Here is a 16,180-nt window from a genome sequence, read left to right as displayed (position 1 = left end):
TAGGTACCACTCTGGTGGGAAGGTAAATGACGTTTCCGTGCACTGCTCTGGTTTGCCAGAAGCGGCTTAGTCATGCTGGCCACATGACCCGGAAGCTGTACGCCGGCTCCCTCGGCCAATAAAGCAAGATGAGCGCCGCTACTCCAGAGTCGGCCACGACTGGACCTAATGGTCAGGGGTCCCTTTAAGATGTCTTGGACCACATTTCCAATTGGGCTCAGCCATCACAACTGGAACTGTGGTACAAAATAACTGCAGAAGCCCAGTTGGTCAAAAGCTGGCCTAGTTCATACCAAACGGTCTCCACCCTTCCGAGCGCAATGTGGTTCAAAAGCCTGAAAATGTATGCAGCCTCCCCCTCCCAAAATAGCAGCTCTAATATTCAGGCACAACCCTGAAGCACATTCTTACCCTCAAAGAATTCTGGGCACTGTAGTTCGGCTCCTGCAGAGCTACAGTCCCCAGCTACCCGCAACAAACTACAACGCCCAGAATTCCTTGAGGGAACGAATGTGCTTTAAAAGTACAACATTTTGTATATGGTTGGGGTTTATCATCACACCAGTTTCTCCACCAGCAGTAGCTAAGCATGCAGACATGCACACAAGACCAGGAAGCCTAAAACATTTACCCCAGAACTGCTGCGTAATACATACCACTTCCCAGGAAAACACAAAACCATTTCTGGCCACCAGGGGGAAGAATAAGAACTTACGATATAGCCAGGTAATGAGGCCTTTATTGTAGAGAGAAGAGACAAATTGACAAATCCTGTGATTGCAACAGCAGCCAATTGTAATACATGGTTCTTGTCAAATGCAAAAAGGGTGGGGTGGTAATTTCGAGTTGGAAGCTAGTGAAATAAGGAAGATGAGTGTATCGGTCTTATTCCCAACTGCTGGCTGCGTGCTTTAGTTCATTTCCGTAAAAACACAACTTGGTAATTTGAAATAGCAAAAATAGGTTTGTTCTTTACGTAACTACCAGCTGCTCATGCACAAGCCCAGCTCTCCTAACAGAATAGGTGATTTTTAAAAAATTGAGTGTCATCACTTAACGTCTTAATTTAAAAACAAAACAAAGGCAGAATCGTTCCCTCCAGCCGGTGTTAAATGCAATTATAATCGAAAGCTGGCTTTCAGGCACCAGCAAACATGATGGCGTGGCAATCCGATAAAGCCAGATTAAATCAAACAACATTTCATATGGAGATTGCAACAGAGGAGGAGGAGCGCTTGGCTGTCTGCCACATTTTGGGGGGTGGGTCAGTTCAGAAATGAGGCCATGGGCCTCTGAAACCTCCTCACTGTTCCCCCTACCCAATTTAGGGGCATGTTGAGATGGAGGAAGGCAGCTGGGGAAACATACACTTTTAATCTCATGGCACTGGGATACAGCAGCCAAGGCTGTTGGATCAACTGTATTGGCTCTGCAGCAACTCAATAGAAATTCCAGAGGATTGTTCAATTAAGGCGTGGAAGAAGAAGTTTCAGATTATCATCAGTGAGGTGGTAAAAGAATGAATGGGGGTTGCATTCACTTCCACTTGTACTGGAAGACTCCCCAAATTCAGCTCTGCAAATTGTCTGTCGCTGGCAGCCCAGGAAGGCTTTGTGTCGAACCCAAGCTACGTGCCTCTTGGCTCAAAGGCAGGCTTTGCCAGAGGGAGCAGCGCAACACAATTAAAAACCAAAAATTATCCGAAAGCTTTAATAATAAAAATAAAAAAGCCAAAGTCTAAAATGTCTTGCATGAAACTTTCGCAACCCCGTCCGCTTATTTTCTCCACAGGTACAATCAATTGATTATTTGCAGAAGGGCTAACTGGCTGGATTCAAGAAAAGCGGTTTTACAGCTGTTTCCAGTACTGGCTGGTCCGAGGGATGCCAGCGACGATCTCAGATTCGATTCCACAGTGGTCCTCCCCGCGGAGAATTCTGAAGAAGCCTAGGAGGAACGCAGAGGAATGCCTTAGTGAAGTGTCTCCAAGCCTGAGAGTTCTCAGCTGGGCAAAGAGAAGCAACCTTTTAAACCCTGGAGCGTTTTTGTGCAAGCGAGATGGGACACAGAAGCTGCCTTTTAACAATTCCTGACTGCTATGATTTGCATAAGTCAGGCATGTCCAGAGTCTGTTTCGGGGGCCTAAACCGGCCCGCTGGTCGGTTTAATCTGGCCCCTGTGGCAGTTTATTTCTCTCATATATATCTATGTTTTTTAACATGACATTTTCAACAATTATTAAACATACTTTTATATCTTATGTAATGTTTTTTTGACTTCCATCAATCACATCTGAAAATTTTCCAATCTTTTCACTTAATTCACATTTCTGACTTTCACTGTTACATTTAAATATCATAACTAACGTCTATCTTCTTTGTGATATTTCTCCTTACAAAACTTCTTGTAGTCCTACTAGCGTAAATTGTTGATTACAGTTGCTCTTCAGTGGCAGTTTATTTCTATTTCCTGGCATAAAATCGTAAAAAACCCCAACAACTTCAATCTTAAAAAAAGGTCGGCCCTCATGGCCCTTCATTTCATCAAATCTGGCCCTCTTTGAAAAAAAGTTTGGACACCCCTGGCATAAGACAAGGAATAGCTCATTGATTGGGTCTTGTTCCAGATACTGTCATTGACTTATGCAAATCACTACAGGTATTAGGCATTGTTTTTAATAATAAAAAAAACACAAGCTACTCTTTGAAATCAAGCTGAGTGTCAGATGTTTTCACGACAGCCTTGGCACCGAACAGTATACAAAGAAATGAAAGACTCTTTTTCTCCTGCAAAGACACAGCCCAGCCACTCAGCAAGTTATCACCTGGACAAGCCAGGGCTCCGTAAGGCCACCTACCATTTTCACCCCAGTCGGTGTTCCAGGAGTTTGCAGCCAGCCAGTAGGGAGTGCCGTTGTCAACGCCCCAGCCGAGGATTCGGATCGCGTGGCCGCCAACTTGCTCTCCGGAGACATGCTGATATACGCCTGCAATAATGGAAGAAAGTGACTGTGTGATGGCCTGGGATTCGGACTCGGATGCTGAACCTGAGGGATCCCAGCCTGCACAGGAGTCCCAGCCTCCAGAACCAGCTGAGCCGGGGATGGGGCATGAGCCTGAAGGGTCCTCACCTGTGCTGGATCCTCAGGTGCAGGCACCAGCCGAGTCTGCTCTGGCTCCTGAGGTGATGGAGGACCCATTGCCTGCAGGTGCTCCACTCTCAGACCCGTCTGGGGAAGCGGAGGTTGCCTCTGGGTCCGGTAACCCTCCAGCCTCTCCTGAGCTGCAGAGGCTCAGGGCAGAGAGGCGGAGGGAACTAAGTTCCTGCAGGAGGAGTGCTCACCTCCAGGCCAGGAGAGGCGAGTCACCAGAGGATTGGGGCCGCCCTATGCCTCGGGGCAGATAAAAGCCGGCCAGCCCCAGTCCCAAGTTGCGGGAGAAACATTGTTGGTTGCTAGTTCCTGCCTGAACCCTGTCCTGCTTTCCAGCCTGAGCTCCTCACCCGCCCTGTTCCTGACTTCACCCGACTCCCTGCCCTGCACCCAGCTTCAGCTACTACGGACTGCCTCCATGTTGCACCTTTGACCACGGACCGGACTTGGACCTTGCCTCTCGGGTAACCCATGGGACCAGCATAGACTGTAACTACATCTAAAAACCAAAATGAGCAAGGGACGTGGGATGGAGCAACTCCAGAGATGTTGCTGATGTTGCCATCAGTCCCGTCTCAAAAGACAATGGAGCGCGCCTCCAAGGGTAAAGTCAAACTGCTGTGTTAGCAGCACCCTTGGTGCAAGCTGGGCAGTGTGTATGGAGGTCCTGGGCTACCCAGACAACAAGACCCACCCGCTCGGCCTCGCTGATATGGTACAAAGGAAAGCAAAGCATAGCTATCAACTTTCAGGTTTGAAAATAAGGGATCAGCAGCCTCACCTGTCCCGGGGACAGTCTATGGGATATCTAACAATCCAGGATAGCAGCTGGAATCAGTGGGAAATGGCACTGGAATAAGGGAATTTCCCGCAAAAAAAGGGAAGGTTGACAGCTATGGTTTAGTTCCAGGAGTTTCCAGAAGGAGGTGTGCAAGGCACCATCCAACCACCTTAAGGACTCCACTCCACGTTTGTGGAGAGTTTACCCGTTCGCCTTTTCTTCTAGGGAAGAGGTGTGGCCCGAACAGACTCCCAGGGGCCAGGCAGAGAGGTCCGAAGGGCCACATCTAGCACCTACCCCTGCTGTAGGAGTTAAAGCGCCAGGCAATTTATTCAGAAATAATTTTTAAAAACTCAATAGCCTTACCCGACTTGTACATGAGGAAGTCTGCGTAAACGACGAAAGCTCCTTCCACCGGCCCGTTCTTGTAAATTTCAGCCTTTATCATATCCTCGTTGGGAGGCACACCGTACGAAGTCACACCTGCAGAGATAGAGGGGGCAACCTCCAAATCAGCAAGAATTCAAAGCATTTTTTAAAAAAAAGATTTGTAGAGTTCCCACCTTCCCTCTGCTTGACCCCAGATGCTCAGCTAGGATTCGAGTCACAGTAGCTGTGGTTTCCTGAGGAGGCATCCTCAGGCCTTGTTTAAATCATAGGGACTAGAAACACACTTTGAAGAACAGGAAAGGATGCCAAGACTATAACCTCCCCTGCTTGTCAGTCCTAACCAGCATAGCCAATGATGCCAGGGATGTTGAACTCATACCCCTGGTCCATGAAATGCCTTTAGGAATAGCTGCTCTCCATGGCAGATGCGGGTGGCGCTGTGGTCTAAACCACAGAGCCTAGGGCTTGCCGATCAGGTCAGCGGTTTGAATCCCTGTGACGGGGTGAGCTCCCGTTGCTCGGTCCCTGCTCCTGCCAACCTAGCAGTCTGAAAGCACGTCAAAGTGCAAGTAGATAAATAGGTACTGCTCTGGCGGGAAGGTAAACGGCGTTTCCATGCGCTGCTCTGGTTCGCCAGAAGCGGCTTAGTCATGCTGGCCACATGACCTGGAAGCTGTACGCTGGCTCCCTCAGCTAATAAAATGAGATGACCACCGCAACCCCAGAGTCGTCCGCGACTGGATCTAACGGTCAGGGGTCCCTTTACCTTTACGGCAGAATTGCATTCCCAAAAGGGACATATCTTAAGCACTAGATTAAATGTCAAGTCCTAAAACTGCAGGCTTTGTCATAATTAAAAACCTGTCCACATTAATCAGATTGCTTTTCTAGGGCTGCTATTTCAAACAGGCTGCCTTGGGTGTCTGTACTGGATTGTAAAACAAGACACAAAGTTAAATTGCAGCCCTTTAAAGCTTGCAGCCCTGAGCATGCAATGTAAACAGCCTTTTAAAGATTCCATCGGGCTGCGCCAAAGGGAAGCAGGGCTGCTTTGTTGCCTCTGCTGAAACACAAGCACTTTTAATTTGCTCTTCCTTTAATTCATTCTATTCCACCAACAAGAACTCTTCTTAACCACAAACTAGTGGTGCCTGACCTTCGTGTTCCTTCCTCTACCCTCCCCATCCCTTTTTCCTTCTGTGCCGTGTCTTTTATATTTCAAACCTGGGGACAAAGAACTGCATCGTTATTGCTGGCCTTTGCCAAGAAGCAATGCTGTTACCGTAGTGCTTGTCCTCTTTGTAGGATGGAGAATAGCCATCTTCGCATTTTTTCGTGCACTCTGGGGTTTCGCCCCCTTCCCCGGTGCAGGGGGGTCGGGTTCCGTTGGTGTGGTGCTCACAAGGAGGGATAGAGTATGGCCTGCAGCCTGTTGGGAGAGGAGCAAAAATACAGAAGTCAAATTCCATCCAGTGGGGTCATAGGGCCAGAGACCCTGCAGCTGGGACACCAACATATCCTCCAGTCAAAAATAAAACATGCACATCTGCATAATTTTGTTCCCGCTCCACAATACAGGCCCCAATGTTTCTTTTTTGCAAGAAACAGCAGAACAGAAAGATTTCCTTTAAGGCATGCATATCCCCTGCCTTCCTGATTTATTTATTTTTTAAGTAGCCAATTGCAAATTAAAAGAGAAATGAAACCATGGCCATTTCCACCCCATACATTTAAATCACTCTTATACCAGCGGAACAGTTTTCACACAAGGCTGTATACAGGAACTTAAAAGCCACGGATGTCTCCAAAATCCATCCTGAACAGGAATGTTTTAGCAGCTGGGCAGAAAGCCACAAGGGGGCAGATGCTCTGTTTTATAATCTGCTTCTAGTTTATTGCTGACTTTTATCTTCTGAAAAGTTTCTTAAAGGATTCTTTCTACCGATGACACAATATAATCCCATTCTCTTTGTCAACAGCTTTGAGCTGCAGTTGTTTTTATTACAAGCAAGCCATGTTTAACTTTTCAGAAATAAATAAGTCAATAAGCATAATCTTCCAAAAACATCCTTCACAAACTCTTCCACATATCTGAAGAAGTGTGCATGCACACGAAAGCTCATATCAATAACAAACTTAGTTGGTCTCTAAGAGGCTACTGGAAAGAATTTTTAAATTTTGTTCCACATACAAAACTCTCACACATCCCCCCCACCCCAACACAGGGAATCCTAAGCCAACCATCTACTGCAAATTGAACTTCTGGTCCACCGTCAACTCCCTGGCAGCATTAAACCCAGTTTACTGCTTCCAGTGGGTGGAGGCTGCATGCCTCTGATTCACAAGTGGGCATTTGTGTGTGTGTGCCCACATAGGTGTAGGACAGAGAGATAAAACCACTAGGTGGGATGGAGGGCTGGCAACGGCAGGCAGATATGCAGCGCCAGCAAAATCCACTTTTCTGCTTTGCTACAGGAGACAAACTTACCCACATGGGAGTCGTAAAGGCCGCCAGACACCAGGCCCTTCTCCGTCCAGTATTTCCAGGCAGCTGAAGGATAGCCTCCGTTACATCTGCAAGGAAACAACGATTTATGCAATGCTATCGCGAAGATACGTAGGGGAAATAAAGGCAGGGGTGGTTTTAACTGGAGGCCTGCAAGAGGATTTGCAGGGCAAGCCAACGTAGGTGGGCCAATAATTACCGTATTTTTCGCACCGGACAATAGGACGCACCTTGTTTTAGAGGGGGGAGAACAAGGGAAAAAAATTATTCCGCTCTCTGCCCAGCGCCCCTTCAGCGAAGTGGCAGGAGGCGCTGCGCAGAGAGTGGGAGAATTTTCCCCCTCTTGTTTTCCCACTCTAAAACAAGGTGCCTTTTAAGGTGCGTTCAGGCGGCTACCTTGGAAGCCTGGAGAGCGAGAGGGGTCGGTGCGCACCGACCCCTCTCGCTCTCCAGGCTTCAGGTTCCTTTCGACCTGCGCTTTGGGGCTGGCGGGGGGAAGCCCACCACCAGCCCCAAAGAGCAGGTCAGGGAGCAGCGGAAAGGCGCAGCGGAGAGGCTCCTGCCATAGGCGCGCGTCACCTCTCCAGCCGGGAGAGGGTCGCGGGGGGCTGCTTTAGCCCCGCGCGCGGTCTCCCGGGTGGAGAGGTGACGCGCGCCTATGGAGGCTCCTGCCATAGGCGCGCGTCACCTCTCCAGCCAGGAGAGGGTCGCGGGGGCTTCTTTAGCCCCGCGCGCGCTCTCCCGGCTGGAGAGGTGACGCGCGGGTATGGAGGCTCCTGCCATAGCCGCGCGTCACCTCTCCAGCCGGGAGAGGGTCGCAGGGCTATGGCGTCTTCGCTCCACAGGACGCACACACATTTCCCCTTCATTTTTGAAGGGGAAAAAGTGCGTCCTATAGAGCGAAAAATACGGTAATAAATAAATAAATAAATAAATAAATAAATACTTATTTATTTATACCCCGCCCATCTGGCTGAGTTTCCCCAGCCACTCTGGGCTGCTCCCAATCATGTGTTAAAAACAGTACAGCATTAAATATTAAAAACTTCCCTGAACAGGGCTGCCTTCAGATGTCTTTTAAAGATAGGATAGCTGCTTATTTCCTTTCACATCTGATGGGAGGGCGTTCCACAGGGTGGGCGCCACTACCAAGAAGGCCCTCTGTCTGGTTCCCTGTAACCTCACTTCTCGCAATGAGGGAACCGCCAGAAGGCCCTCGGCGCTGGACCTCAGTGTCCGGGCTGAACGATGGGGGTGGAGACGCTCCTTCAGGCCTACTGGACCGAGGCCGTTTAGGGCTTTAAAGGTCAGCATTAACACTTTGAATTGTGCTCGGAAACGTACTGGGAGCCAATGCAGATCTCTCAGGACCAGTGTTATGTGATCTCGGCGGCCACTCCCAGTCACCAGTCTAGCTGCCGCATTCTGGATTAATTGCAGTTTCCGGGTCACCTTCAAAGGTAGCCCCACGTAGAGCGCATTGCAGTAGTCCAAGCGGGAGATAACTAGAGCATGCACCACTCTGGCGAGACAGCCTATGGGCAGGTAGGGTCTCATCCTGCGTACCAGGTGGAGCTGGTAAACAGCTGCCCTGGACACAGATTTGACCTGTGCCTCCATGGACAGCTGTGAGTCCAAAATGACTCCCAGGCTGCGCACCTGGTCCTTCAAGGGCACAGTTCCCCCATTCAGGACCAGGGAATCCCCCACACCCACCCGCCCCCTGTCCCCCCAAAACAGTACTTCTGTCTTGACAGGATTCAGCCTCAATCTGTTAGCCAACATCCTTTCAAAGGACTGCAGTATTAGGAAGGTGGATAACAGAGTCCTTTGCAGCAGCAATTGATTGCACACCATTTCCTGTCCCATGTTAGCATTTCACTCCTCCGTCGCTGATGTGTGACTGTTACATCACATGTCTGTGTTCTTTCTAGGCCTGGAAAGCCTGAGAACGGAAGCTAGCCTTCTCTCTTCCGCTCTGTTGTGTTTTTGTACTTTTGTACTTTCTGTTCTCTCTCGGAGCTGAAGAGAGAGGACGCCATGATCACTTTGTCCTGTATATACTGCTTAATAAAAACCAGCGGTTCTCAACCTGTGGGTCCCCAGATGTTGTTGGACTACAACTCCCATTATCCCTCAGCTCTGGCCTTGCTAGCTAAGGGTGACGGGAGTTGTAGTTCAACAACATCTGGGTACCCACAGGTTGAGAAAGGCTGGCTTAGAACATGGGTAGGGAAATTAAGGCCCTGGGGCCGTATCCGGACCAATCGCCTTCTAAATCCGGCCCATGGACGGTCCGGGAATCAGTGTGTTTTTACATGAGTAGATGTGTCCTTTTATTTAAAATGCATCTCTGGGTTATTTGTGGGGCACAGGAATTCGTTCATTTCCCCCCCTCAAAATATCGTCCGGCCCCCCACAAGGTCTGAGGGACAGTGGACCTGCCCGCTGCTGAAAAAGTTTGCTGACCCCTGGCTTAAAATGAGCACACCAATCTCCACTTCGTTTCTGCTAATCTTTGCTGAGTGTGTGCGCACATAGGCATCCGCTATGTGTCACTGGAGCGCTCCGGGACTGATGATTTGTGGACGTCCCAGAGCTGCACAACACCAGGAAGACGCCCAGAGAGGTTTGTCTCATCCTGGGGGCTGCGTGGGCCCCCAGAGGCGTATTCTGACATCCCACGCCCAGAGACTCTTAAAATTAATTATCCATTTCCCCATAATTAAATTATTTGACGTACAGTGGATAAGAGGTAAGTAAAGGTAAAGGTAAAGGGACCCCTGACCATTAGGTCCAGTTGTGGCCAACTCTGGGGTTGCGGCGCTCATCTTGCTTTATTGGCCGAGGGAGCTGGCGTACGGCTTCCGGGTCATGTGGCCAGCATGACTAAGCCGCTTCTGGTGAACCAGAGCAGCGCACAGAAACGCCGTTTACCTTCCCACCAGAGTGGTACCTATTTATCTACTTGCACTTTGATGTGCTTTCGAACTGCTAGGTGGGCAGGAGCAGGGACTGAGCAACGGGAGCTCACACCATCGCGGGGATTCGAACCACCATCGCGGGGATCCGTTCCAGGAATCCGTTCAACTTCGAAAACCAAAGGGCAGCTTCTGATTGGTTGCAGGAAGCTCCAGCAGCCAATCAGAAGCCGTGGAGGATGTTTAGCTACCAAAATCAGTTCGCAAACCGGAACACTCACTTCCGGGTTTGCGGCGTTCGGGAGCCAAAATGTTCCGAGAACGAAGCTGTTCAAAAATCAAGATACAACTGTATTCCTGAATGGGGCAATGTCTCAAACAGAGGAAGGGCTTGGGTTGCTATTCTGGAAAGTCGGGATACAGAGGGAGCTGGGGGGTGGCTGTTCTGAAAGGTGAAGACATGGGAAAAGAACTTACCCCATTCCACATTCAAAGCCGCAGCAAGAGAGCAGGTCTTCTGCAGAGATCTCCACATTCACTTTGGTGTTGGTGTGGATGCAAACCCGGTCAGAAATGGCCTCTACGGCACCAAAAGCCTGCAGAGAATGCAATCAAGAGAGAGAGAGAGAGAGAGAGAGAGAGAGAGAATAAGGAGTGGCCCAGCCAGCTCTTGAAGAATAACCCCTTAGGCCTCACCTGCAAAGCCAAACTATAATTAAACGAGTGCAATTGCATCTGTCCTCCATAACCATTAAGCTTGCCTTTCCTCCTCCCTTTCCCACTGGAAATTCCTCGGGGCAGAGACTTGATTTAAATTTACATATGTACATACTTTGGTTCTCAAACGCCGGAAACCCGGAAGTGTTCCGGTTTTTTAACGTTTTTTCGGAAGCCGGACATCCGATGCGGCTGTTGGCTATTGTTTGTGGGGCACCTGCACCAATCAGAAGCCGCGCCTTGGTTTTCGAACATTTCAGAAGTCAGACAGAATTCTGGAACGGATTCAGTTTGGCACTTTTGTTTTTGCTATTTATTTTGCGTTTTTGGTGGCTTTTTCGGTTAATTTGTTTTTGTGACTGTGTGGAACCCAGTTCAGCTACTGATTGAATGATTGTGTGACTGCGGAAATTGATAAAAGCCGCCCATCCAAACAATGACTATCATCAGTGCAGGTAAGGAAAAAACTGTAATTTCCGTTTTTATCATCCACAATACTGTCTCATTTATTTTATGGTACAGTACATAGATTATTGCTTTCATTTTATGAATCAGTGGCCTCATTAGATAGTAAAATCCATAATTGCTGTTTTAGGGGTGTTTTTTTTAAAGTCTGGAATGGATTAATCAGTTTTGCATTACAGTACCTTCTATGGGAAAGCACGCCTTGGTTTTGAAATGGAATTCCGGAACGGATTAAGTTTGAGAACAAGGTACCACTGTATATGCTGCTTCCATAGGCTGGATACATTCCCAGCATAACTGAGCACTTTTTAAAAAGCACCACTTACCTCTCTCCGATTCAGATCTGTGGAACTTTATAAAAGTAATTTCAGCTTTGCCTGGGCTGTATGCACACCGAGTAATTGTATTAAAAGGATTTTCCCCAAAAATAAAAAATATAAATGGTACAACAGCAGTGATCATATTGCGCCACACACAAGACCAGCCCTCTTCCATGCTTCCCCACCGATTCATGCGCAAACCTTTGTCTCAAACTATATCCATTCATTGCTATGAAATTTGCTTTTACAAAGCATTTTAACAGAACGTAAAAACAGTTTTCAGAAACTGCTACAGTGGTACCTTGGGTTACATACGCTTCAGGTTACAGACTCCGCTAACCCAGAAACAGTGCTTCAGGTTAAGAACTTTGCTTCAGGATGAGAACAGAAATCGTGCTCCGGCAGCACAGCAGTTGCAGGAGGCCCCATTAGCTAAAGTGGTGCTTCAGGTTAAGAACAGTTTCAGGTTAAGAACGGACCACCGGAACGAATTAAGTACTTAACCCGAGGTACCACTGTACAGTCATACCTCGGGATACATATGCCTCAGGATAAGTATTTTTGGGTTGCGCTCTGCGGCAACCCGGAAGTAATGGAGCGCATTACTTCCGGGTTTCGCCACTCGCACATACGCAGACGGTCAAAATGACGTCACGCGCATGCACAGAAGCGGTGAAACGCGACCCACGCACGCGCATCTTACGTTCTATTCAGGATGCGAACGGGGCTCCGGAACGGATCCCGTTCTCATCCCGAGTTACCACTGTATTCAGAAGAGTTGCTGCCTCCAAAATTGGAGGTAAAACATGGCCCTAAAAAGAAAGAAGGAAGGAAGGAAGAACGAAAGAAAGAAAGAAAGAAAGAAAGAAAGAAAGACAGTAGCAGATGTGGAGCCCCTCAATTCATACCCTGGCAAAGGGGAGGCTTTAAAACTCTTGTCTTACCCAGCAGGAACCACAGGAGCCCTGGTCTCTGATCTCACCGATGGTCGGACACTTTGGCCACTGCTCCCGTGAGTCGAAGCTTTCAGGCAGGACCAGGTCGTTGGAAAATCCAATCCTATGTGCATTTCAAAATTGGGAGTGTGGAAAGAGGAGTGACAGATTAACGTTCTGGGCATTCCTTCTGTTAAGTTGTGGGTGAACATATCAGACGACACAGCGATTCTTCGAACAGCTCTTGTTTATTCACAGGCCAGAACAGAACTGAACTGAAGCGTTCAGTCAACCTGCTTATATAGAGCTCCACTACAACGTAACTGTAACAATTTTCTAAAACTATCCAATCACTGAACGTCACTTTCGATCCCTTATTTGCATAACTATCTACAGTATCCCCCTGCTGACCCATGGTTAGAACTTCAGTACATAACACCTTCTTTTTCCAGATCAAGACATAAAACAGGATGGTGCCCCACACCAAGTCCAACCAAGAATTTAAAACAATGCCCTCTTGAAAAGGGGATGGGGGACAATTAGAATATGCAGCAGCAATGGGGGAAACTAGAATGAACCATGGAAGCAGGGGAAAGGGAAGCTGGCGATTAATGTATTGGTTTTGTACTTGAGGGGGGAAATTGTAAATGCGGAAAGTATAAATAAAAAGGGGGGGGGAGAGAATACGATAAACAATGCCCTTTGCATATGGAATCTGCTTTTAGAACAGGGATGTAGTCCTCATGAATAAATGAAAGTGTGTGTGTGTGTGTGTGTGTGTGTGTGAGAGAGAGAGAGAGAGAGCCGGGACCCGGCGGGCGCCAGAAGCAGCCCCCAAAACGTTGAAGGGACCCCGTAAGGGGCTCCGGATCGCGGAGGGGGTAGCGGCGCTGTGGGTCGTTGCGCAAACAGCGAAGTGAAGCCGCATTGCTGTTGCCGGTCAGCGCTGTCCTTTCTTCCTGCAACTTTTCTGAACTTTGGAAACTACAACCCGTGAGTAAATTTGGACATTGAAAACTTTCTGAAACTTTTGTCAACTTTCTGAAACTTTTTGAGAACTTTATGAAACTTTTAAAACTTTTTTAAAAAAAGTTGAAATCTGGCTGAAAACGGAGTGAGGATAAGCAGGAAGCCCATCTCCCGCTATACTGAACTTTAAGCAAAGAGCAGGAGGAGTGGAGACAAAAAGTTATGCGTTAACTAAATGCTGGCACCCTGTTAAAGCAGTTTTCTGAGTGAAAGACTTTGAGCTATTGACTTTTGCTGGTTATATTCGGGGTGCACTGATATCCTTCTTCTGTGGCACCAGTGGATTATAAAATAAATAAGAATCTCTGGTGCTGGAGCTGCCTGGATGAGCACCAGTTTGCAACTTTGGATACATTGAATTCAGATTTTGAAACATTCTGAGTTGGAACTGGATACTTTGAAACTGTTGCAGTCAAGGCACTGTAAGAAACACTGTTTTGCTTTAAGTTTTACTCTGCTAAAAATAATACATTGTGGAGGCGATAGACATGGATTTAAATTTATAAGTTTAACTTGGATTTGATCTTTTCCCTGAAGACGTATTAAGCTCCCTCTAGAGGATTTTGGACTTACAGCAGTGACTTTGTTTTACTTTCCCTTTCCCGGCCTCTGTTTGACTATTGCATCTGGGACTCTGCTTTCTCATGGGAACAACTTGGATTGACCTTGGATTACAGATAACTTTGGAATGAGTGGCGCAAGGAGAAGAGGAAGGACTAAACAAACAACTCTAACTTTATCTGCAGCCTCACAGCGTAGATCTTCTGTGCCGGCCTTGCCTTCCACTTTGCCTCCAGACATAGAGGCGGCCTCCCTAATACAGGCAGGGGAGGGTGAGACAGAGGAGCTGCACCTGGGAGATATGGCTTCAGGGACAAGTAGCTCTGTCTTGGAGAAAATTTTGGAGAAACTGGAGACTCTGGACAAGAAGGCTGATTTGCATACAGCTAAAATTGAACAGAACACAGAAAGTTTGAATAAGCTGACTGGACAAGTTGCACAGAATGCCCAGTCTATTGGAGAATTAAAGGAGGCTGTAGGTGAAAATCGTAAACTGGCTGAAGATACTAGTCAAAGATTGGAAGAACTTGAGAAAGAAGTAAGACCACTCAGCAAACAAGTTGGAGAACATCAGATTTACTTTTTGATGACAGAACTGCGAAACAGGGAGACCAACTTGAGGATACGGTCAATACCAGAGGTGGAAGAAGATAATTTTATTGAATTTCTAACTAAGGAATTTGCCAAGTTTTGGAAGTTAGAGGAAAAAGACTTTAAAATTGTATCTGCTTTCAGGCTTGGTAGAGTTAGAAGGACAGAGAAGCCCAGAGATTGTTTGATAACACTGAGATCAAAGGAGGAAAGGGACAAGATTTTGGGCCTGCACTACGAAAAGTCACTAGACATTTTGGGCAAGAGAATTGAAATCTACAAGGACATTCCTAAGCAGTTGCTGGACCTTAGATCTAACTACACGGAATTGGCAAGACTGTTGAGAAGCAACGCAATTATCTTCAGGTGGGAGTTTCCACAAGGATTATCCTTTACCTACAGAGGGAGAAAGATCAAAATCAAAACAGTGGAAGATAGAGACAAGTTTTTGGGAGCACACGGAGAAGACCTCCACAAAGGACTTGGATTGCCAGCGCCAGAACTTCCAGGGGAGCCCGCCCCCTCGGATCCTCAAGGACCGGAGAACAAGGTACCACCCCAGAAAGAATAACCAGATCTATCCAGGATGTCTCTGCAGCTTTTGAGTTGGAACATAAATGGCTGTAACAGTCCCGAAAAAAGGTCTAAAATTTTTCATATTCTAAAAAAGGAACAATTGGACATTATATGCTTACAAGAAACACATGTGATTAGGCTCCATAGAAAGGTGTTAATAAATAAAAGGCTTGGTCAAGAATTTATATCATCGGATACAGTTAAAAAGAGAGGTGTAGTGATCTATGCAAAAGAGAGCCTTTCACCAAAATTTCTCTTTAAAGATGAAAGTGGAAGAATCCTCGCAATAGAAGTACAGTATCAAGGAGAAAAAATTTTGATATTAGGAATTTATGCTCCAAATGAAGGAAAATCGGATTTTTATAAGAAGTTGCACGAGATCATGCTGGATTATCTGGATTACAACAACGTCATCATGATGGGGGACATGAACGGGGTCGTATCAACAAATATGGATAAGTCACAGAACCAGAACATTACTAAAGAGGGAAGACTACCTAAGACCTTTTTTGAAATGACTGACAATATGGACTGGGTTGACATCTGGAGAGTTAGAAACCCCCTGGGAAGAGAAGGAACATTCTTTTCTGAAGCTCAACTGACTTGGACACGAATCGACCAAATATGGATAACTAGAAGTCTGGCACCTAAGGTGAGGAAGGTGGAAATCTGCCCCAAAACATGCTCCGACCATAACGCCTTGAGAATGGATATGACATTGATCCCAATCGGCTCCTTTAGATGGAAGATGAATGATGGCCTGTTTAGAGATCAAAGAATTGTAAAGAAGGCCCAAAAAACCTTAAAGGACTATTTTGAGATTAATTTGAACACTACGGTGGAAAAAAGAACTATCTGGGATGCAAGTAAAGCTGTGATGAGAGGGTTCTTGATTCAACAGAATTCCTTAAAGAAAAGACTGCAAAATGAAAAGAAAGATAAAATTCTGGAAAGTATCAAAGAGTTGGAGAAGAAGTTAAGATCTAACCCGAAGTCCCAACCGATTCTGAGAGAAATTAAACTTTATCAGGCGCAATATTCCAAGCTGATAAATCAGGAAATAGAATGGAAGATTAAAACAATGAAACAAAAAACTTTTGAATCGGCAAATAAATGTGGGAAACTGCTAGCTTGGCAGTTGAAAAGGAGACAAAGATTAAATACAGTAACAAACTTAGAGGTTGAAGGAAGGAACATTCAGAACCCGGGAGAGATTAGAAAGTGCTTCCAGAGGTAT

At 46.9% G+C, this 16,180-nt stretch overlaps 1 protein-coding gene across 1 annotated transcript in view; it reads right to left on the bottom strand.

Annotated features, from left to right (window-relative positions):
* Positions 1–721: 721 nt before the first annotated feature.
* The window catches only part of CTSB (cathepsin B), a 32,339-nt gene continuing 16,880 nt past the window's right edge, over positions 722–16,180 (bottom strand). Inside the window, exons 4-10 of the mRNA XM_083605485.1 lie at positions 12,196–12,310; positions 10,227–10,345; positions 6,811–6,896; positions 5,605–5,751; positions 4,299–4,415; positions 2,858–2,986; positions 722–1,947 (exon numbers count right to left, since the gene is read on the bottom strand). Of these exons, the coding sequence (XP_083461611.1) occupies positions 1,850–1,947; positions 2,858–2,986; positions 4,299–4,415; positions 5,605–5,751; positions 6,811–6,896; positions 10,227–10,345; positions 12,196–12,310 (811 nt within the window). The 3' untranslated portion in view covers positions 722–1,849. The remainder of the gene's footprint in view (positions 1,948–2,857; positions 2,987–4,298; positions 4,416–5,604; positions 5,752–6,810; positions 6,897–10,226; positions 10,346–12,195; positions 12,311–16,180) is intronic.

The sequence above is a fragment of the Podarcis filfolensis genome (assembly GCF_964270895.1).
Source record: "Podarcis filfolensis genome assembly, chromosome: 3".
Classification (NCBI taxonomy): domain Eukaryota; kingdom Metazoa; phylum Chordata; class Lepidosauria; order Squamata; family Lacertidae; genus Podarcis; species Podarcis filfolensis.
The sequence above is the reverse complement of the archived record's forward strand: the minus strand, read 5'-3'. Positions and strand labels throughout refer to the sequence as shown.